General features: G+C 29.6%; 2 protein-coding genes across 5 annotated transcripts; one reads left to right on the top strand and one right to left on the bottom strand.

The window, feature by feature from the left end:
- The first annotated feature begins 222 nt into the window (after window positions 1-222).
- On the top strand, window positions 223-22,792 carry LOC103579949 (odorant receptor 13a). 4 transcript variants are annotated; one of them, XM_053739360.1, is made up of 9 exons: window positions 223-325; window positions 16,186-16,309; window positions 17,002-17,125; window positions 17,630-17,916; window positions 17,979-18,619; window positions 18,744-18,848; window positions 20,056-20,214; window positions 22,114-22,508; window positions 22,594-22,792. In XM_053739360.1, the coding sequence occupies exons 4-8, from the start codon at window positions 17,736-17,738 to the stop codon at window positions 22,171-22,173; spliced, it is 1,146 nt and encodes a 381-aa protein (XP_053595335.1). In that variant the 5' UTR covers window positions 223-325; window positions 16,186-16,309; window positions 17,002-17,125; window positions 17,630-17,735; the 3' UTR covers window positions 22,174-22,508; window positions 22,594-22,792. The 4 variants fall into 4 exon arrangements, with proteins under 4 accessions (XP_053595335.1, XP_053595334.1, XP_053595336.1 ...); XM_053739359.1 differs by lacking the exon at window positions 16,186-16,309; XM_014439638.2 differs by lacking the exons at window positions 223-325; window positions 16,186-16,309 and adding an exon at window positions 16,365-16,542 and having other exon boundaries at window positions 16,899-17,125.
- On the bottom strand, window positions 1,823-12,139 carry LOC103579951 (bone morphogenetic protein 1 homolog). Its single transcript, XM_008561524.3, has 5 exons — window positions 11,564-12,139; window positions 11,299-11,477; window positions 6,650-6,880; window positions 3,638-3,859; window positions 1,823-2,953 (listed from the first exon to the last, which is right to left on the bottom strand). Exons 1-5 carry the CDS (start codon window positions 11,917-11,919, stop codon window positions 2,469-2,471), a joined length of 1,473 nt encoding a protein of 490 aa, XP_008559746.1. The 5' UTR covers window positions 11,920-12,139; the 3' UTR covers window positions 1,823-2,468.
- Window positions 22,793-23,666: the final 874 nt, after the last annotated feature.

The raw sequence follows: 23,666 nt of genomic DNA, 5'->3' as shown, positions 1-23,666 counted from the left end.
AAAAATATTTTTTTTCTTTATCACACAGTAATTTTCCTGTTACACATAAATTTAGAATGAATTTTTCGAAATTTTTTACGTGTAAGCTTACATAAGATAAATAACTACGTTAAGGCCATTCTCCAGTCTCCAGGGTTACCCCCCCCCACTTTTTTCCAAAAAATATGGGGCCCTCTGGTGGCGCTACCTGATGACCAGCAGCCGCAGTAACAAAAGTACTAGAGCTGAAAAACTTTAAAATTATTTAAAATAATCAAATGCAAAAAAATATAAATTTTTTAATGAAATGAAAAATCAAGATTATTTATTAAAGTCATCAGTTATTGTAAGTAAAATCATATTTATGTTATTTGAGTAATCAAAAAATAATTTAAATATTTATCAAGAAAAAAAGCAACGTACAAGTTATTTTAAAGACATGTAGAATATGAAAAAAATTACTTACCGTAATTATAAATACCCAGTTGAGCGTAGTTTTTAACTTCCCGCTAAGAAAATCGACGATTTTCAAAAATTTCGGGAAGTTATTGTTTTCACCCCGATTTTCGAAAATCGAGTTTTCATCAGATGTCGACGTTTTGAGGTCCTAGGAAGCTATTCTGACTATTTTCAGAATGATGTCCGAGTGTGTGTGTGTGTGTGTGTGTGTATGTGTGTAAACTCTTTGTAACTTTTGAACTAATGAATCGATTTGGATGGTTAAGGTGGCAATCGAAAAAGCTTGTTGGCCGTCAACTTTCCTGAAAATTTCAGATCATTTGATCGAATAGACTCGAAAATATTTGTGAATTACGAAAAAAAAAAAAAAATTTTTTTTAGTTTTTTATTGATTTCTTAGAAACGACTCATACGATCGACTTCAAAATCTAATCAGCTCTAGTACTCAATAAAACGCGTCGATTGCCACCTCAAACATCAAAATCGGATAATTCGTTCGAGAGTTATCGCGGGAGAAAGAAATGGTGAAAAACGGTTTTTTCTAAATATTTTCGAAACGACTGACGCGATCGATTTCAAATTTTAATCAGCTCTAGAACTCAATCAAACGCGCCGATTGCCACGTCAACTATCGAAATCGATTGATTAGTTCAAAAGATATCGGCGTTGAAAAGTTAAAAAAATAACATTTTATGTTATTTTTTCCGGATAAATCCTAATATAACGTACTTAAATGTGCCTGATATCATACCAACTCATCTTTTTTATGGTTTCTTTTGATCATATAATGTCATCGAACTTGGTTTTTAGTTTAAATCATATTATCAACAAAAAAATCGATAAAACGTAGTTTTTAATATTTTTATCGGATATTTCATATTTTTTTGTTTCTTACATGAGTCAAAACTTATTTAAATCTTGATTTTGATCCCTGACATTGATTTCTGCCTCAATACACTTATTTTACTGAACATTATCAGGAACTCAATTTTAAAAACCGCTTCATTGATGATTTTCGATTCTTAAATTTTCAAACTTCAGCATAACAGGTAACTTGTTAGAGCTTGAAAAGATTGTAAAAAAACAATTGCATGTGATAGCATTTTCGAGCTCGAAGATCTCGAAAATATATCTACACTAATGTTTTCGAGCTCTTTGAGGTCGAAAACAGCGGGAAGTTTTGGGGCTGGCCCGCAGGGTCAACCGACGCCCAGATTTTTTTTATAAATTTCAACATTATATTTGCCATTTAATAACTTTTTATTTTGACAGATGTAAACATCAGGCTTGTACTATTTTTTGGGTGCATGTAGGGTGCTTAAATATTGTATCGGAAAAAATTAAATTTGAAAAAAATTAATTTCTTTTAGAAATAATAATAATGAAATTTTATACGTCATATATAATCATACATTATTATAAATAATTAGGCCAATTCTTTTTTTCCGGAGTTACTATTTGTGATTACTGAGCTAGAGAAAGAAAGCAAGATCTTTCTTTTCCAAGCATAAGTTTCTGTGCATGAAGCTAAATAACATATGTTTGATAGAAACCGAGATGAACTGAATGTTAACGTAGACTACTGAATTATTACCCAGTAGGGTAGAGTAAAAATTACTTTAAGGGATTCGAAATTTCATTCAAGTTACAAACAATTTCAACAATAGAATTTGAAATTAAAATAAAAGATAACAATTTCTTATAAAAATTTGGAATGGCTCAGGACTACTCCAAATTAGCGAGTAACTTTCATTAAAAAATTATCTCTGTGTACCTAGTATTATAGCTAATAGAAAATTAAATTTAATCATTACAATATGTTAGTTTGGAACTCAAGATTTTCAAATAAAGTATAGTATTACGGCATAAAAATGAACTATTTACTGTATATGCTTTATATTTATATTTGGCACGCATGAAACTTCTATTTATAAGGACGTAAACTTCACTATAAATCAGTTTTTAATGTACAATCAGTAAAATTTTACTGTTCAAATTGAGAGAGTGCCTGATAAATAAAGATTAGTAGATCAATTATTTAAAGGAATTGCATATAAAGTAGCTGAAAATCCGGCATATTCAACCAGCTTGTCACTGGAAAATATAACTGACAATTCAGGACCAGTTGAATTAACTTGCCAAGAGTCTTGTGGACCGCATTCCAATCGAATAATCGGTGAAGTGTATTCATTACCATCTTTTGTCATAAGAAAATCACGTATACAATTGTCACTCATTTCCAGTTCAAAAAAGTGAACCTTTAATGCTATAAGATGATTGTCTGGAGCAGTAAAATACCAACTGCATCTTTGATTGGGTGGATACGCATCTGGATAGTTTGTTGATTCTATATTATAAGGAGTGTTTGTTTCAATATTAACAGTTCCACCGCAAATAGTCTTATAATATGCTATGAAACCACTGTAAGCGATGCTTTCACTCTTTTTTACATATGTCACGGACAAAATATTACTGCCGGTTATAATAGCTATATTAACATCCCCACAGTAACGAGCTGTAAAAGAAAATAAATAAATTGATAGTTAAAATTGATCTATTTGAGGTTATTATTGAGATCTATAAATTTCTTTATTCAACGCATGCCTGATTATCGATCGCGACTTATCATATCTGCAAAATAACTCCTGAATGACCGTTCATCAATAAGTGGTTAAAAATTATCAAAAAGTAAATGGCTTTTGCTTCTCAACAACGTGTATTTGACGACAAGTTGTTGACAATTCTAGCATTTGCAACTTTTGGCTACAGGTTACCTCCAACTTTCTGAGAAAGTTGGCGCCAGTGAGAGCCTCAATTTAAAGACAAGTTTCTGAGAAAATTAAAAGCAACTTTTCTTCAGCTTATGGAATTGTCAACTTTTGCCACCAACTTTCTCAGAAAGTGTCTATCAATTTTTGGAAATACCAATTTTTGCAGCCAACTTGACGACAGGTTGCGGTTGTTCCTTTGCTGATGTAATAATTCGCAAAAATCAGACATTTGTTGAATAAAATATAGTGCATAGCATGTGGGCTAACTCATTTCTGTCACTCGTCTCCAGTGCACACTAAGTACTCGCTGACATTCGTGCGTGTGCACCTACGACTCGAGTTAAAACATTGTGCTTCCCGTATAAAGACCCACCTAGTCCATGCACTAGGCAATGTACTATTGTTGTTTTATGAGAAAAATAAAGTACCTAAGACGGTGTTATTGTATGAGTAACCATTTCTTATTTCCAAATAATCGACTTGACAATCAGGAGTCTTGTAAATACCCAATGATGTGATAACAAGTTCAATTCTTTCACCTTGAGCAGCTTTAATTCTCCATTCACAATGTTTAGCTTTCAACAATGAACGAGTTGAATTCATTGAAAAATTAAAAGAACCAGTCGGTTTATAGAAGGTCTCACCACATTCTAAAACATGACAGTATTAGTTATGTATAGCTATTAGGGTGATTCAGAAAATAACAAATTTTTTTTTCTTCTCGCAAACAGGTTCAAAAGTTTCATTTAGATATAAGAAGACGCCTGTGAAAATTAGAGCTTTTAATATTAACATTAAGAGGTTCCGCATTGCACTTTTCTATTTTCCATAAAAATAACATGGAAAAATTTTTTTTTGCATCTTCTGATCTTTATAACTAGCTAACGATGCACAGTAGAAAAAATCAACAGACATATTCTTGTAGGGAATTGAATGCTCTACAAAAAAAGTCTCCTATCATTTTTTGATAAATCCATTTGTTCATAAGTTATTCGAGGTTGAAGTTGAATTTATAATAAATTTTGAGATCTTGTTACTTTTCCGGCGAACCTATCAAACTTATCACAAAATATTATGGGACCCTTTTTGTAGACATTCTTATTTCCTACAAATTATTACCAATAAAGTTTTTTCGAATTCCGCATTGTTTTCTAGTTATTTTCATTTTAATCTCAAGCTCTAATTAAAAAAAAAAATCTTTTTATCGACTTTAAGAGCTCAACAAAATTTTATATTTTAGATAGTAAAAGTTTGTGATTACTAAGGCATTCCCGGGTCGAAATATTTGGACTGATTTTAGTCTAAGTGCACTGCATTTGGACTAATTGGTCTGTATTTAAACTAGTTGATCTGTTTTTGGTCTTTCATAAAAATTTTAAGCTGTATTGATCTGCTGTTTTAAAAAAACAATTGCGATACAGAAGGACAGAACTAGATTAATTCTGGAACTTAGAAAAATTTTTGTTCTGAAATTGGGCAAGGACAAAACTAGATTAAATCGTGGACTTATAATAATTTCATTTATGTCTAGAAAAAATTTATAAAAAGTATTCTAAGGTCTAGAATGGATTTTTTTTTTGTTAACTATTTATATAGTGTCTTTTGTTTAAAAATGGCTGCAGTTAATGATTATCTGACAGCTATATTTTTTAGTTGTCTTGATAGAATATTAATAATATTTAACGAAAGTAGTAAAATTGCCGTTAAAATCTCAACAAAAATTTCTTTAATTCACTGAATAAAATCGAAAAATATTCTGACATTAAAAACCGTATCGAAATATTCCTCTGTGACATTGTAATACGAAATAGCAACAGCACGTTTCAAATATCAAGAAAATTTAAATAATCCTCTATATCTAGATAATCCCGAATCACTTTCCATGAGCAGTAAGTTTAATTGAACTTTATTCATTCTTGTTATTTTTAATAAATCATGTAGTAATTAATTTTGTCCATAAATGGAAATGATAATTTTTTTTCTTAATTATTTTTTGAATTCAAATTTATTGCTTTTATATAACGCTTTTAATGAAGCAAAGAATTGAAAAAAAATTTTGTCACGTAATTTTTTTTTTTTTAATTAAGATTACTCAGTGTCGCACAATCTTTGAGTTCCTTAGAATAATTCATTTTTTAATGGCAAGGTTTTTCACCAATTATTCTTTAAATTAAGATTTTCTTTCATTTTGAATATAAACTTATAATAATAAATTTCTGTATTTATAAAAATATCTAACAGATGATGATAAGGAACTTAATGAGTTGGAGGTAGAAGAAGCCAGAGAAAAATAGTTGATCATTCTCAGAATGTATGTTCAAAGAGAGTCTCAGTTACTAGGGTGCACTATCAGAAGAAAAGAAGGAGGATAAAGTTAAATTTTTTTAAAGTAATATCTATATGTTAATTGAGGCTAATTTATTTATTAAATAAATATTATTTTATTTCAATGTGTAAAAAAATATCAAGCTTTCATTAATTTTTTTCTTTATATTATTTATCATTATAATTATAACAAAAAAATTTTAATCTGTTTTTGATCGAATATAGATCAAAATCAGACTAAAAATAATTGACAGAAAAAGTCTGATTTTGATCTAGATTAAAACAAAAACAGACTAAAAACAATTGACAGAAAAAGTCTGATTTTGATCTAAATAAGAATAAAAACAGACCAAAAATTATTGAAAATAAATCTGAAAATAGTCTAAATAAGGAATAGTAAGGGCAAAACTAGATTAAAATTCACATATTAATTAAATATAAATAAAAAATATAATTGAATAAAAATAACTTAAAATTTTTAGTTGATTAAAAACAGATAAAATTTTTCGACCCGGGTTAATGATACTTGACAAAGAAATTTTAAAAATTACAGTGTGAGATGTAATAGTTCCATTTTTTACATTAAGGTTCATAATTGAATGCCCATACTGTAAATCTTCTCGTACCACTCAACAAATTTTCATATTTGATAGTTTATTTTTTACACAACGGCTAAACTGTAATTTTTACAGTTTGAAAGAGGAGTAAATGAGTTTTAAAGAAACAAACTTTCTGTAAGCAAAAGGTAATAATTATTTTACATTTTGTTGTGTACGATTTACATTTTCAAACTGTAAGTATTACTGTTTAATTTATCGCTAATTTTTTACAGGATAAAATTTAAAAATTACAGTATAGATTTTAACTTTGGTAATTTTTAATATGACGGGCTGGTTTTTACATTTTATTCTGTAACTATTCCAGTTTTCTTTTTTTCGTGTAAAACTCAAAAATACGGTACAGATAATTATGATAAAAATAGTATGTGCCACGAAATGAACATTAGTTGATTCATGTCAGTTTTTGCATCAAGCAGCCAACCTTACCTTTATCTGAAGTTGTTTCACCCCCTGACACACAAAATGGTATTAAATAATGTTAAAGTTTATACTTACTGGGGCAGTTGTACAGAAGATTTGTGGTTGCTATATCACCATCACTGAGTTTTATTTGTGCACCCATGAATTGAACCTTATTTTGCATTCCGTGCCTAGGTATTAATGTCTCAAAAGGCCAAGAAATTGAAAATGAATCCGAAGGGTAGTGCATGACTGAATGAAAATCGTATCTTTGATTAAATGTTTCTACTTCATAAGGTGATAGTTTTTTAAACTCATCTTCAAAACCTTTTTTGAAAAAAATGATAAATGTACATCGATAAATTATATAATGAATTAAGGAATTTAATCAGTACAGGTCCAACCAAACAATAACTTTATTTTTTCCGATCGAAGTCGATTGAGTTCTAATTGGATTCAATCAGAATTTATAATCAAGATGTATGGTCAAAGTACATACATAGCTATTTATAGTCTACATATGTGTATATATGCTGATTAGATAGTCATAATATGTCTATATATTCGATATCTCTCGAACGACTAAACCGATTTAAATTTTCAAAACGATATTGAATGCAATTTTTTTTACTATTTAATTTTACAATAAAATCTCAATCAAGTTATTTGTTTAAATAACATTTTCTTATAAGTTATTTAAATAAAGCTAAATAACATTTTTTATAGTTACTATAAATAATTATATAAAACGAAAGTCATTAACGTTTTTCGACTGACATTTTTAATTTTTGAAATAGAGAAACAAAAAAAAAAAAAATTCAGAATAATTTTCAAACATCTTTACAAAAGTGATTTTGGAATGTTTGAAAAACAAACTTTTTTTATAAAATTTTAGAGGTAGGGAAAGAAGGGGCAAAACGGGGTACTTAAGGTAATACCAATGCCAAGTTTTCGAAGACTCAAATAGTCTAAATCTTTTTTAATTTCTCGCTAAGAAAATTATTTATTAATTTTCAAAAATTCAGGAAGTTATTGGTTCCACCCCGATTTTTGAAAATCGAGTTTTCATCAGATATCGACGTTTCGAGGTCCTAGGAAGCTATTCCGACTACTTTCAGAATGGTGTCCAAGTGTGTGTGTGTGTGTGTGTGTGTGTGTGTGTGTGTGTGTGTGTAGATGTAAACTTTTAGTATCTTTTTAATGAACTGACCGATTAACATGTTTGAGGTGGCAATCAAAAGGGTTTGTTGGCCGTCAACTTTTCTGAAAATTTCAAATAGATCGATTAAATAGACTCTAAGATATGGAAGAAAAACAACAAAATTTTTTTTTTTTTTTTTTTTCGATTTTTTTTCAAATTTTTCAGAAATGGCTCTATCGATCAATTCCAAAATCTAATCAGCACAAGAATTCAATAAATCGTGTCGGTTGCCGCCTCAATTATCTCAATCGGATTATTCGTTCGTAAGATATCGTGGGAGAAAGAAATGCAAAAAAACGGTTTTTTCCTAAAACAAGAGCATGTTACAATATTTTCGAGCTCAAGGAGCTCGAAAACTGCGGGAAATTTTAGAGCTGGCCCGCAGGGTCAATCGACAGACCGATTTTTTGTTTTAATGCTATTCAAAGTAAATAAAATAGTTTATCTATCGAGTGCGATCGTGTATAAGACGCGAGTGTGAAGATTGGTTCCCGAGCCGAAGGCAAGGGCACCAACGCAAGAGCGTCTTAGACTCGATTGTACTAGATAAATACGTTAGTTTTTGTGATAGATATTTGAAATTTACTACATTTCGTGCCTATAAATGGCAGGTTATGAATTTGCGTTTATTTATTTAGTAAGATTGTTTTGAGTATTTGAGTTTTGGAAATTAGAGAGAAGTCGGTAAGTGTACGAATTAAAATAATAATAAGTTTTGTCACAAGATGGCTCGTTGCGCTACTTCGATATTTTTTGGTCGTTTGCTAGCGCACATATAACCAAAAAATATTTTTTGGTCCGATGATGACGTCACTATTAGAACGATTAAGTATCTTTTTTACCAGCTGTATCTTATCTAATATTTTTAGCTGCCGGCTATAGGCGCTAAATGTCGTAGATTTCAAGTGTCTGTCAAAAAAATTTTTTTAGTCACCATTAAAAAAAAAAATTTTTTATTCTTGCGGGCAAAATTGAGTACCCCCTAAAAAAAGTAAAAAAAAAATTCTGGGTTTTAAATGAATTCGATTAAGTTAAATTTCTTTTGTAAGTTATTTACATAAAGAAAAATTATATTTTACGTGATTATTCGGTACAAAAGAAGAAAAACAAATGTTTAATTGTTTTTATTATAAAGTAAAATTCAATAATATTTTTCAACTGACAATTGATTTTTGAGAAAGTTTAACAAAAAAAATTTAGAATAACGCCTAATTATGTTTACGATAGTATTTTTGAAATCTTTAAAAACCATTTAAAATATAAATTTTTTCTTTTATAAAATGTTGGGGGTAACCCGTTCTGCCGACCTCCCCCCTTCTTTGGCCCGTTCCCCCACTCCGTTCCGCCCCTCCTTTCCCTAAGTTTCTCAGAAAAATTTTTCGGCGAATTATAAAATATCTATCAAACTGCTTGATGATTAGTTATCATTGTTTTTTTTTTTTATATTTATATTTGTTTTGAAATACCGATCGCTAAAATTACTGACTGGAAAGTTAGATTATGAAATATTTTATTGCCTATCGATAAGAAAAAAGTGTAGTAGTTAACGTATAAAAATATATTTATGAAACATCTATTGCGCATTTAATTTATGTTTCTAAAACTTCTTTATACTTTAAGTGCTAGAGATAATTATAAAACCAATCGTTTTTTATTGATTTCTCAGAAACGACTTCGATGATCGATTTCAAAATTCAGTCAGCTCTAGAACTTAGTAGAACACGTCGATTGCCGCCTTAATCACCAAAATCGGTTAATTCGTTCGCGAGACATCGTGGGAGAAAGAAACGCTAAAAAAAACGGTTTTTTTTTTCGAAAACAATGGCATACAAAAAGTATTTTCGAGCTCAAGGAGCTCGAAAACAGAGGGAAGTTTTGGGGCTGGCCCGCAGGGTCAACTGATAGATAGATTTTTTTTGATACTGGGAGAGAAAATTTTGGTAACTGTTCCTAATACGTTTATGAAATATCATCCCATACCGTTATAGTAATGATTACTTGGGATTATGGGATATAGACCCATACTTTCCGGGAAAAATTCCCATAAGTATGGGAACATTTCCATCATTATGATAACAGTTCCCATATCGCACGTGAAAGAATCATGGTAATGATGATCATAATCATAGGAATAGTTCCTAGAAGCAAATAGTAACCAATCCTATAACCACATTGTAATGGTTCCTAAGTATATATGGGAATAAGCCCGGTATATTATGGTAATCATTCCCATCATGTATGGAGATTATTACCATGATATTATGGTAACCATTACCATAATACTACGGTAACAATTACCATAATATTATGGGAATAGGTACAATAATAGAATGGGAATGGTTATCATAATATCATGGTAATAATTCCCATAATATTTAAAAATTATAATAATTTTTAACTTCCCGCTAAGAAAGTTGCAAATTATCAAAAATTCGGGAAGTTATTGGTTTCACCCCGATTTATGAATATCAAAATTCCAACAGATGTCGACGTTTTGAGGTTCTAGGGTATGTATGTATGTACGTACGTATGTAAATATTCTGTAACTTTTGAACGGATGAATCGATTTTAATGCGGCTTATTATTTACTATAAACACTGAAAATTTGAGCTTAATCGGTAAGGTACGTTCGGAAATATTCCAAAAATAAGCTTTTTTTAAAAATGTTTTTTTTTTTATAACTTTTCGTGTGCTCGATGGATTGATTCCAAAATCTAATCAGCTCTAAAACTCTGTAAGTCGCGTCGAATGCCACCTCAACCATCAAAATCGGTTCATTCGTTCAAAAGAAACCGTTAACAAAAGAATTAAAAAAAAAAAATTTTTTTAGTATTTTGGATAGTTCTCAAAAACGACTTGATGAATCAATTTCAAAATCTGATCAGTTGTAGAAATCAATAGAACGCGTTGATTGCCACCTTAAACGTCTCAATTGGTCGATTTGTTTTTAAGAGATATCGTTGGAGAAAAAATGGTAAAAAACGTTATTGTTCAGAAACAAAGGCATACAAAAGTATTTTCGAGCTCGAAGAGCTCGGAAATGTATCCACAACAATTTTTCGAGCTCAAGGAGCTCGAAATGGGTGGGAAGTTTGGGGGTTGGCCCACAGGGTCAACCGACAGACCGATTTTTTTTTTTGTAACAAGGGTTTTATTTTTTGTACATTACAAAATGTTACAAAATTTTAAGTATACAAAAAAAAACGCTTATTACAAAAAAAAAAAAAAATTATTACAATTTCTAAATATTATGGTAACGATTATCATAATATTATGGTAACGATTACCATAATTCTATAGGAACTATTCCAATACCATATGGGAATTATACCCATAATTATAGGAATGATTACTATAATATTTATGGGTGCCGTTCCTATAATTAACATTTTAAAAAAACCCGGTTACAGTGCATTATGGGAACCATTCTCATAATATATTGTAACTGTTACCATAATTTTCTTCACGTGTAGGGAAATAGAAAATCATTCAGGCCGTATGTAATTCGCGTTGGATCCGAGGAGTTTTTTATAGTGTATTTTACCTTCCATTATGTTTTCATAAATTATTTCAAGATAATAATCACGGTCTGGACGATTATGCTCATGTTCAAAACCAATTACATGTCCCAATTCATGTAGAACAATCGGCAGTTTATCACAACCATTTATCAAACTCAAAAATCCACCACTTCTTAATGATGGTTCCAACATGAAACAACATCTGAAATTATTAATTTATTAGTTATCAATCGAAAATTATTATTCATTCAACAAAATAATAATTAGATATTTAATATAATTAGATACCCGCAGTATAATTTAGTGATCGTGATATATTTGGAATGAATATTCGGGATTCTTTCAACAAATGTGATGCAGGTTGACTCCTCCCATATACGCATTGCTTGTTTTATCAATCTATGTTGCAATCCAGTAAAAACATCCTCAATTTCATAAGGAATGATAGCTCCATCCCAAAGATGATCTTTATTAGTTGTCACAACTGTTCTCCGTGTTCTATTGAATAGTTCGATAAATTCGAATGATTTTATTTTATCATGCACATCATCTCTTAAAAGAGAATCGGATATCACATGCGAATTTATTACAGTTATCATTGTAAATGATAATTGAATTATGAAAATATGTGAAATAAATTCCATCTTCTGATAAGTATTCAACAAATATTTATTTGGTTATTTGTGCGTGAGACCTGAAGCAGGAAAAATGAAAAAAATGCGGGTATGGAAAAATTAGAAGACGACTGATTACTGTTCAGCACACGACGGAGTCATGTGCTAGGCAATAGTCGTGTTAAAATATTATAGTGCAGTTAAGAATTATTAGTACTCATTCTTTTATAATTATTTCAAACTTATATATTGTTAAGAATCAGGATTGAATTTTGAATAAATTTTACTCGAATTTATTTTGAAACTCAGTTCTCAGGTTTAAAAAAAAATTATCCTGCGTTTAGAATTTATAGAATTTAGAGTTTTTTTCAGCGGAATAGTTTCACGATAAATGTAGATTTTATTTTGATTTTTATCTACTTTACGCTAGAAGAGAAAAAATTTTTTCGAATCGTATATTTTTTCTACAGAAAATTATGACATTAAAAATTTTCAATCTAATATATCGCGTTACTAAAACCATAAGGGCGTATCTCAAAATATACGCCCTTTTGGTTCTGCAGAACCAAAAGGGCGTATAAAAAAATTTTTTTGCTTCAATCAATGTAAAAATGTTGACAACATTAGAATCTATTGAAAAAACGAAAGAAATTTTTTTTTTGTTTTACGCCTTTTTGGTTTTAAGAAAAAATTTTTTTAAAATCATAAGGGCGTATCCTGTTTTTTCGATTTATTATCAATTATAGGTAAGAGTAAGAAAAAAAATTGCCAGCGTAATAAAAATTATCACTCCACAATTTAATTTATATGAACAAATATTTATTTAAGTGAAAAAACAAATAAAAAATAGAGAAAAAATAAATTCATCAGGGTATTAGTCCTATACCATCTCCATCGTCAGAATCATCTGTAGCTAAGAGTATGAAAAAAATTTTTTTAATTTTTTTTAGAACATAACTTGACAATAATAAAAAAATTTATAAACTATTACCATCGCTGAAAATTAATCTTTAATAATATTGATAATATTTTTGTGGGACGGTGCCTGATGCACAAAAATGATTTAGGTCATTAAACTTGCTTTGATATATTGGTATTCTAGAGCCATAACAATTCTCAAGAACAACGGTAATTGATTTTTGAAAATAAAAAGAAAAAAAAAACAGGAAACAGAAAATGAAACTTTGATTGAAAAATGAAAAAATGCACCTTTAAAAAATTGAACAATCTAAATGTGCATTTTTTTAATTTGATTAAATTAAATTTCACAGCACTCATAGAATTTAGAATTTTTTCGTTCCCGAATTATACATATTTTTTACATTAATTGTTGAATTAAAAAAATTGTGACAAACTTAAGGTTCGATCAAAATTAAATAAAGAAATTTGGTTTTTTATTCAAATAAATATTTGTTCAGATAAATCAAGTTGTGGAGTGATAATTCTTATTACCCTTGCAATTTTTTTTCTTACTCTGACCTATAATTAATAATAAACCGAAAAAATAGGATACGCCCTTATGACTTTAAAAAAATTTTTGCTTAAAACCAAAAGGGCGTAAAACAAAAAAATTTTTTTTTTCGTTTTTTCCATAGATTTTAATGTTTTCAATATTTTTACATTGATTGGAGCAAAAAAAAAAAATTTTATACGCCCTTTTGGTTCTGCAGAACCAAAAGGGCGTATATTTTGAGATACGCCCTTTTGGTTTTAGTAACGCGATATTTTGAGTGCAAAAATTTAAAAACTTTATTATAGATAATTTTTTTAATCGGAGAAACCCAAGTTTATTTCAAAATATTTTGATCTTTTTAACTACTTGCTATGAAAATTGCAAATTTTCAAAAATAATATAAACATCCTCCTTCTCTTTTCGGAGTAAACTTCATACCAAGAAGATTAAATAAATAAATAAATAAGTATCCGTTACGTATTTAAACTGCATTTACTCCAAAAATTTTTTTACAAAGTGAGTGAGTATACAAATTTAAACAAAAATATTTTATAACTTAAATGTTAGACCTTTTCGATAGTTGAAAAATAATATTTACTTATTGCTCTTACCTGTTAGGTTTTGATACTAAATTAAATTCTAAATAAATGTTATTTTAGAGACTCAATTTTTTTATATTTTTAAAAGTCATTTATTATTAAACACTCATTTAATGCTGGTAGGAAATGAAACTAACGATATAATAATGACCACGTCAAATTACTTTTATATTCTGATAAGATCAATTATTGCTTGCGTCAAAATGAAGACAATATCTCTAATCTGAATTGTTTTTTTTTTATTTTCCGTAATAGATGGCATCATATTTTAAGATTTTATTAGGAAGCAACCACTGACTTTCAGAAAGATGTCTGAGTGTTTGTCTGCAAGTATGAATTTTATGAAAATCTTGAGTGACAATTGATTCAAATAATACTTAGAGTTTATATCGATCGTAAAACCTCAATGGGCGCCATGTCTGAAAAAGATATGCAATTAATCAACTAAACAGATTATAAAGTATTCAAAAAATAATATTTAAAAAAAAACATTCCCTTAGATAATTAACAGCTTCATGTATAGACAGACTCCCAAGTTTGATTGGCTTCTGACTTCAAACAGCGCAAGTTATTATTTACGGTGATTGAAAAAAAAAAAAAAACAATTATTCTGCGATATTTCTGAAACTACACTCAGAAAATTAAGTTATTGTGATTATTAAGCTAAATTTTTAATTCCAATCATCCAGAATAATTAGAACGTTTTTCACTGCAGAAATAGTTAGTACTACAATTTTTTTTATTAGAATTAATAATTATTGAATGATAACTTCTGCAATAAATTTCGTAACAGTTACTATCAGAATGGTAACAATTATAATTTGTGATGGCAACTGTTACCATCTGGATTATAAATATTACTATTTAGAATAATAATAACAATTAACTCTAAGTTAACATACAGGATTGTAACAACTATTATAAATATGGTGAATATTACAATCTAGATGATGTATACAATCATCTATCACGGAGAGAAGAGAATGGTAATGACTACCATTCTGCATGGTAACCAGTCCTATTTTTCAAAGCATAAGAATTATTACTATGTAACATAGGAATGATTACCATTCTTCTGGTAATATTTACCATTCTACATACACTGAAAAAAATAATCGGTAACGGTTACCGATTTTTTTCGGTAGAGATTACCGTTTTTTTTCGGTAGCCGTTATCGACTTTAATCTGTAACCATTACCGATTATTTTTTTCAGTGTAGTAACCTTGCTACTGGTAAATATTACTTTGTAGCATAGTAATCAAAGCCATGTTAGAATGGTATTGAGTCCCATGCTGAATAGCGTGAAAGCAGTTTCAATATTAAGCGCTGCTATATAGTATATACATCCAATATAACCGGTACATATATTAATCTTAATTACGACTTATATCAATGAATATTATTTAAATGAAAATTATCAATCATACAAAACTCAAGTATTATTTGACAAAGTATTATTGTCTATTGTATTCTGATATAAAATGTTATTTATGGATTTAATATATTTTTAATTTAGATAATTGTTAATTTCCTCTGTATTAATCATAATTAATAATTTTACTTACAATAAAATATTAATTAAATGTCTTTAAATAAATAATTATATTATTATACTATTCTTGTAATAAAAATAACCCATGTTAAAATATGTTAATGTTAATATATATTACTTTATTTAAAAATTTTAGTTAAAATTTATTTATTATTAATTAAATAACCTAATTTTTTAATTATAAAACCTTGTTTTAATATTAACCTTTTACTACCTTCAATTGAAAGCAGCTCCATCGAAATTGTATTAATTCCAATGTAGCATGGTAATCATTCCCATGCTGGCATGGCTAGCGTTACCATTCAACATCGGACAAATTACTATGTCAAATAAATAATACGGCTAAAAAAACTTGCGTTACCATGCTACGTAGTAATAATTACTATGTTACATTGGAGAATATACCATTCACTTCTCTCCGTGTAGATAATATGTACTACCACACGGAAAAAAATTTTCTGTTACTGTAACATGCCTGCCTTCTGTTACAGCAACAGGAAATTTTTTTCCGTGTATCGGATTAATGGTAGAAATTTTACCATAACTCGATAGTTGTTTCAGTTATTTAATTTTCTAAGCGAAAGAAAATTCAGGTTACATTGTTATTTTTACTTGAGCGTTCGAAGTGTGCATGTAAAGATTTTTCAACATTTTTTTATTTTCTATACGATTATTATTCACAATGTTACAGCCTTTCTGCTCCCGTCATTGATTAAATTAGTGTATTTGTTCATCTGATGCAAAATAATAATTTAGATCTTCGGCACTACTTTATTTGAGTACATAATATTTAAATCAGTTTTTACTCATCTCTGGTATGTTGAATATCTAACACAAAACTTATATTACTGTTTAACATTTATTGATTAAGTTAAACTTAACTCAATTTTTTTATTATACAAATCACTCTGACAACAATAAAATGATTTGTTTTTAAAAGCAATTAAATAAATAAGTATTGTTTACTGAGAAAAAGATGAAAAAAGAATATTAATAACAATTGTAAATAAATTCAATTACAAATGATACACTGTAAAAAATCACCGGGGTAAGTCCAAGCGGTGTAGGTGTTAAAATCAGCGGTGTTAAATTTCAACACCGAAAGCGGTGTTAAAATAACATTTTTACTTACTCGATCACTATACTTGTTAATAAATGATATTTTTAATTAATTTTCAGAAAGAACTGATATTTTTTGCGTTTTATAATCTTTAAAGTTCATTCTCCAAGCGAACGCAGTTTACTCCGCTTTTACACCGATTCTACTCTGTTTTTACACCGGTTACAATGCTTTAACACCGGTATTTTTAACACCGGAGTATTACTCCTCCTACACCGGTATAATTTCATTTTTACACCGGGCGGAGTTAAAATGAGTCCATTTTTAACACCACTTTTTTACAGTTTAGAAAAAAGCTATTACTTCCTTTTCTATAACCCAGCATCTGAGTTCCAAGGCACGAAAACGTGTTTTTATTTTCTTTTAATTAAAATTATTTCTATTAAGTAAAAGGATTCTTTGAAGAAAAGGTGATGTAAACCGTACGACTATCAGAAATATAATGAAGTGGTGGTGCTAAGAAAAAACTTCTTCAACCCCCTCAAAATAATTTTCGCAGAATCGATACCAGGTAATAACAATGTAAATCCGTCATAAATAAATTTACCTCACTTTTTTTTCGCGTAAATTATATTTTCTCAGTAATAACTTGTAGACTGTAATTTGGTATTATCTGTATGAAGTATGAAACTACTAAATATATTTTTCTTCCCAAAAACCGTTTAACTAAATTACATGTCTTTTCATGTGTGCGTGAAAAAAATTGTAAAATAAAGAAATAAAGATATCAAATGATGAACTCGGAAGAGAACTTGCTTTATAAAATCAATAGCTAAAGAACAATACGAGACTGGAAAATAAAAATAATTTTCACATTCAGTTATAAAATAAAAACTCGGCACTATGCATTACAAGCTTACAATAAATAGAATCGCTACAATGCTGAGGTGAACAAACCCTATGAAGTTAAATGCGGTCAATAATAATTTATACCATTATTTGAATACATTTCTTGAAAGTCTACTAATTTAAATTTATTTGTTTACATATTTTTTTATTTTAAAACGCATAATAGATTCGATGGGATTTGGCCTGCAGAAACAACGGTTCGAAGTTTTAGATTTTTAAATTCAATTTTTCGTTTGTTCAATCTCACCATACTGGTTTTATTAACATTGATTATGTCAGCCGATGCAATTACTAACATCAATGAGATATCACTCATTACAGATAACTTATGTTTCTTGATCGGATGTTTCGAAACACTAGCGAAGGGGTTTAAATGTTGCATTGAATATGAAAACATCAAGAAACTTGTAAACGATATTTATGAACCGATTGATATAATTAAGAAGAAAAACAGTGAGTTAAACAAAAGCTAATTGTTCGTTTATGACTAATTTATTAAAATCTTAAAATTCCAGATGTTCAAGTTATGAAATGGATTACCGAGATAGCGGATTTTGAAAATCGACAATTTTTCATATTTTTAGGAGTGATTATTCTATTAGCATCAGCACGAATTTTTAGTGCCGACATTAAAAACCGAGAATTTCCAGTACGTATTTTTGTTCCGTTTGATGCGTCAGAGCCACCATATTATCATTTAATGTATGTCGCAATATCTTATGGTGTTTTAATTGTCGACTACTCACTTTTCGGAGTTGATATAATGGTCATTGTAATAATAAGATATCTGACTGTCCAATTAGAAATATTAAAAGCAAATTGCAGACATTGTCGCAGTGATTCAATTAAACGTGCTATCAATTTGTCATCAAATAAGGATTCAAAAATATTTAGACGTAGCGCAATGACGAACGCTCTTATTGATGGTGATAATAATGAAGACATCGAAATAAAGGAGTTCGTAATGTTCGAAGTGCAAGAGAAGAATGTGTATGATGAAGATACCTTCGATTGGAGGTTCAAACACTGTGTTACTCAGCATCAGAAAATAATTAATATGTTAAATGTAGTCAACAACTGCTTCAGTTTTTGTGCAGTTGTCCAAATCACAACCAGCACTATATTAGTATGTTTGAATGGATTTCAAATACTTTTAGTAAGTAGTAGATTATATCAAGAGACAGTAAGATTGGCAGAAAGTGAGAATGTCGAATTTGAAATAAATAAAATTTTTCAGGGTTTGATCATAATGATATAAATTTTCTATCCACTGTTTTCAGAGTTATGATAATCTCCATCTGTTAATTAGAAGAATTTTGGCAATCATAGTCGTTCTCTTTCAATTATTTGTTTGGTGCTGGTATGGAAACAAAATGAGCGCAGCAGTAAGTTGTAAATATTAATATCGTACTAATGAGAATGATACACTGTTAAAAAATTTGGCGTATAAATTTCCAATCCGACTTAACTCCGTCACTCAAATTTAAAAAAAAAAATTACTTCGTTTATAAAGTAATTAGGGAGTTCTTTTTCAGCGGAGTGATTTACAAGTGATGTGGATTTTGTTTTTAATCCGTATCCAGTCAATTCTTAAATTTTAATTCAAAAATAAATTTACATTTTGTAGAACAATTTTTTAAACAAAATCGTAAATTAATCATTTATTGAAATATCAATTATCATTAAATATTGAGAATTACCTGTTATAAATTACCCCGGATTTAATCGTGTTTAATCTGAAAATTTTTTACTAGGGTATAATTTATCTATCGAACAAATAGTTCTGCAGTATGAACAGGGTGGCCCAAAAAAACCGACTATTTTTTTACTTCTAAGTTATTTTTTTGTCGTGGCAGAAAAAGTTCATATTTTTGTAATCATGTCTATACTGAAAATTTCAGCCCTAAATTTACATATTTAAACAGCGCTCAAGAATTTTGAATATTAACTGATAATATGTGACTAAAACTTTGAATTAGTTTTTGTATTTTTTTCTAACTCAATTATTGTCATTTCACTAAAATATAACTTTTGCATAACCAAAAATATACCGGACAGTCTTAAACAAGGAAATTTGGTAAGTTTTGAATGAGCGAAAAAATCTAAAAATTGAACTAAAAAATAAAAAAAGTATCTAAAAAACTTATTATTTCTATTTCTCGAGTTACATTTTCATTCATTGTCATGCAAATTGATGGTGAAAAAATCGAGAAGCTTCATTATTAATATTCAAGAGTCGCTCGAAAATGTTCACAGAACAGCACTCGGAAACATTAAAAATTCTTGAGCGAGGTTTAAATATTTAAATTTTATGCTTAAATTTTCAGCTTAGTCATTATTTCACAAATATAAAACTATTGCTGTTATGAGAAAGGAAAAAATTTGAAAAAAAAATTCAAATTTCAATCATTGTTGATATTTTCAAAATTCGTGAGCGACTTCGTGACAATTTTTTATCGAGCTGATTTTTGAAGAGGCTTCTGAAAACATCATAAACCAACGAATTTTCATAAAAGACTCGAAAAAAAAGTAGTCGGTTTTTTTGGGACCACCCTACTAAACATGATATTATGATATGAAATTGTAAATAAGGCAGAGTCATTGACAAGTAATCTGTGGATGTGCGGTTGGGAAAATGAACACAAGCATGGAATACGTAATATCGTATCAATACCAATGATACTGTCGTTACAGTCATTAGAACTTCGTGCAGTTGGTGTTGTTCCTTTGTCATTACAAACATTTGTTTCTGTAAGACATCTATTGATAAAAAATTATTTTTTAAAAACATCAGCATCGATGATTGAAGTTTTAATGCCAATAAAATCCATATGGACAGCCTGCTTTTACGAAAAAACTCGATTTATAATCGAAAAGTTAAGGTACTTGTATTTATTCCATTTCAACGAAAATTAATGAATAATACCTATGGAGACTTGATTTTTCATAGGCAATTATTCACTCAGTCGATTTTTAATTTACTCTTTTCAAGCAGTTCTATATACATTAAAACTTCAAATTCTGATGCTGATGGTTACAAAATAACAATTTATGATTTAAGTCGGATAAGTAACAGATTATGGAGTGAGACAATTTCAGAATAAGTCGACAGGTTGCGCTGAATCACACGAGAACCAGAGACGAATTCTGAATAGAATCCATGCTAGATTCGTTACTTATCGGAAAATAACATACAATATTTTATGCAATCCATGATTCAGAAGTTCAATTTATAGAGACAATTCACTAATTAGTAACTAAAGTTACACCCATATTGCACTGTTGACAAAATTAGCACAAGTTAATACGCGGTACACAGAACGCGCAAGTTCCTACCCTGATAATACGAGTTGATCGTGAAAAAGTTGGTCATTCATTAGTTTCCGACCAACTTGACGACAAGTTATCGACAACTTCAGCTTTTGCAACTTTTGGCTACAAGTTACCGCCAACTTTCTGAGAAACTTGGCGTCAGTATGAAGCCGCAACTGGAATGCAAGTTTCTGAGAAAATTGAAAGGAAACTTACAGTCAACTTATGATTGCCAACTTTCCCAAGCAACTTTTGTCACCAACTTCCTTAGAAAGTGACCGTCAACTTTTTGGATTTACAACTTTTGCCACCAACTTTCTCAGAAAATGTTTATCAACTATTGGAGGTACCAACTGCTGCAAGTTTTTCGTCAGTTTCTTGCGAACTTGGCTATCAGGGTACACATGGAGAAATTTTTAGTAAAAATTATTCGGAAAGTTTGATACTACAAATACATGTGATAAATACTTAGTTACTGGTTAGATGTCCTTACAGTACCAAACTTTATGGGTAATTTTCACTCAAAAATTATCTGCATGTAACCAAAACTAACCTTAATTTTTGTAAGTTAATGGAATGACAGTATAAATCATGCAACGGGCGTGTTCGGCTGAACTAAGTCCGACTATCTGAGCGCTGCAGATTTCTGCTTGGACACACTTACTATGCTTACTATCTTCTGGTACTGAGTAGTATTATAAACTAATTGTTTATGTTTAGAACATGTTACGTGTCTTGACAATATTTTTTATTATTGTAATAAGTGAAATAAAAATTTTATAAAATGAATAATTTTTTAAGGAATATTTTAATGGAGGAAATTTTTTATGACCTTGTCTTTGATTTTTATAAAACTAGATTTAGTCATTTTTTTAATGTAATTTTCAATATAAAAACAAATCCACTTTTTATTCAGAATTTTTGTTGTTTATTTTTCCGGAGTTTTATGCTGCAACGGCCGTGAAATACTAAGTAAAATTGCGGCATAAGAAAACTTTCGTAGTATCTATAACGTGTCCCGGCCAAAAATGTAGCTCTACTCTTAGCACCTTACTAAGTTTACTAAGGACTTAGTTCGGCCGAACACGCCCAGTAATGTTTTCTGTTATAATCTCGGATGAAACAATAAAGCGATATAGTGTAGGCATCAGGAATTTATCATATCTCCACCGCCATCAATAGCTTTTAAATTGAACTTCTGAGACAAGGATTGCAGAAAATGTACAAAAACGTGTGGCTTTAGGTAACATGTAGAAATGATCTTATCTCTTGCCTCACGACATTATACTGTAAATCTTCTACATGTAAATTAATTAAATATTCTTTTATTTTATGCAGGCTCTTAAAACGTCATACTCAGTGTTAGTACTCCTACTTACCGTTGCTAAGGATCAGTAATCTATTCATTCATACTTTGTACAAACGTGACACTAAAACCATTTTATGAGACTTGTATGAAAATAATTGCACACCTCGAATACGAGGCAGAGACGTTGGGCTTTACTATCGACCTGACAAGATCAAGTGACTTGTATTAAATTGTTTGTTATTTTTATATTCCACGAACATGTTATGAAAAGCACATTAATATTAAGAGAAAATACTAATTAACAAGTTTGATGTTCTTATTGAGTGGTGGGATACGCATGATTGTAAAGAAAAAAGTATTATCATCACTATTTTTTAGCCCGTAGTACAAAAATAGTGTGTGAACAAGGTATCTCTACAATGACGTAAGAAATTAATGTAATCTTTTTTTACTATCGTCAGAATCATACAGCATCGGTTTCTTTAAGAACTTATTTCTTCATTTGACAGGGTTTTTAGTGATTTAGAATTGATGAAAAATGATTATACGTTACAATCGATCCATGAAGTATGTTAAAAGTAATCCGAAAAAATTCTTTTCCAAAAATTTTATTTATGGAATAACTTGAAACAAACTGTACTGACGGAGCTCAATTGCGCATATAATCTAAGAATTGATATTTATACGAATATACTGAAATGAAGTTGAGGTCTACTGCGAAACTGATTTAATACATACACACACACACTCAATCCTCATTTTGAAAATAGTCATAAAAGCTTTCTAGGACCTTGATACGTAGAGATGAAAAGTTTATGAATAAATTGAGTTAAATAGGGATAGATAGTCCGAACTGGGACTCGAACCCAGGTCATGTCGGTTACGCACAGAGTGCTCTTCTAGTTAAGGTATCTGAGCCTCTCTCATATTCCGCTCAATTTATCTATATCCATTGAGCTACACTGCCCATCGTAATCGAAAAATGACGCGCATACGAGGAACAACAAAAAATTATTACTACAAGCCGAAGAAGGCCAATTTTATAGAAAAATGACTTCCGCAGCGAGCACAAGTAAAAGAGCTTAAACGACGACTAAGGTACTACACTGAAACAAAAGAACTGTTGCTGCAACAAGACGTGGTCCTGTGGCAGCCACAGGAATAGTCTTGAAATCGTTATAAATAGAGTTGGAAATCAATCCCGATAAAAATATTTTTTTATTATACATATATATAAATATATATAGTAGACTCTGGTTATAAGTTACATCAGACGCTTTACTCACTCTTACGTCAATTTCATTTTTTCCTATAAGAAAGAGTATAGACAGAAATATAACTTATAATCAGAGTGTACTGTATATACATATACACATATGTACGAAAACAGACATGTGTGCATGTGCGCGTGTGTGCACCCATGTATGTGTACGCGTGTGTATGGATGTGTGTGCTCACATGTGTGTGTAAGCGTGTGTGTATGCGCATGTGTGTGTGTGTGATTATTCCTGTGGTTGTAACAGGAATAGATCTGTGACTGCAACAAAAAAAACGTTGCAGCTGCATTTTTTTTCCGTGTACG

This window comes from Microplitis demolitor, chromosome 5 (genome assembly GCF_026212275.2).
Source record: "Microplitis demolitor isolate Queensland-Clemson2020A chromosome 5, iyMicDemo2.1a, whole genome shotgun sequence".
Taxonomy (NCBI): domain Eukaryota; kingdom Metazoa; phylum Arthropoda; class Insecta; order Hymenoptera; family Braconidae; genus Microplitis; species Microplitis demolitor.
The sequence above is the reverse complement of the archived record's forward strand: the minus strand, read 5'-3'. Positions and strand labels throughout refer to the sequence as shown.

Excerpts from the sequence above, each read along its gene's own strand:
- LOC103579951 (XM_008561524.3), bottom strand. The coding sequence starts at position 11,919 with ATGGAATTTATTTCACATATTTTCATAATTCAATTATCATTTACAATG. Across the intron at positions 11,478-11,563 it reads ATCACTAAATTATACTGCGG|ATGTTGTTTCATGTTGGAAC; the intron begins GTATCTAATTAT and ends TAATAATTTCAG. Across the intron at positions 3,860-6,649 it reads TCTTCTGTACAACTGCCCCA|AATGTGGTGAGACCTTCTAT; the intron begins GTAAGTATAAAC and ends GTCATGTTTTAG.
- LOC103579949 (XM_053739361.1), top strand. The coding sequence starts at position 17,736 with ATGTCAGCCGATGCAATTACTAACATCAATGAGATATCACTCATTACA. Across the intron at positions 17,917-17,978 it reads TATAATTAAGAAGAAAAACA|ATGTTCAAGTTATGAAATGG; the intron begins GTGAGTTAAACA and ends TTAAAATTCCAG. Across the intron at positions 20,215-22,113 it reads CATTACAAACATTTGTTTCT|GCTCTTAAAACGTCATACTC; the intron begins GTAAGACATCTA and ends TATTTTATGCAG.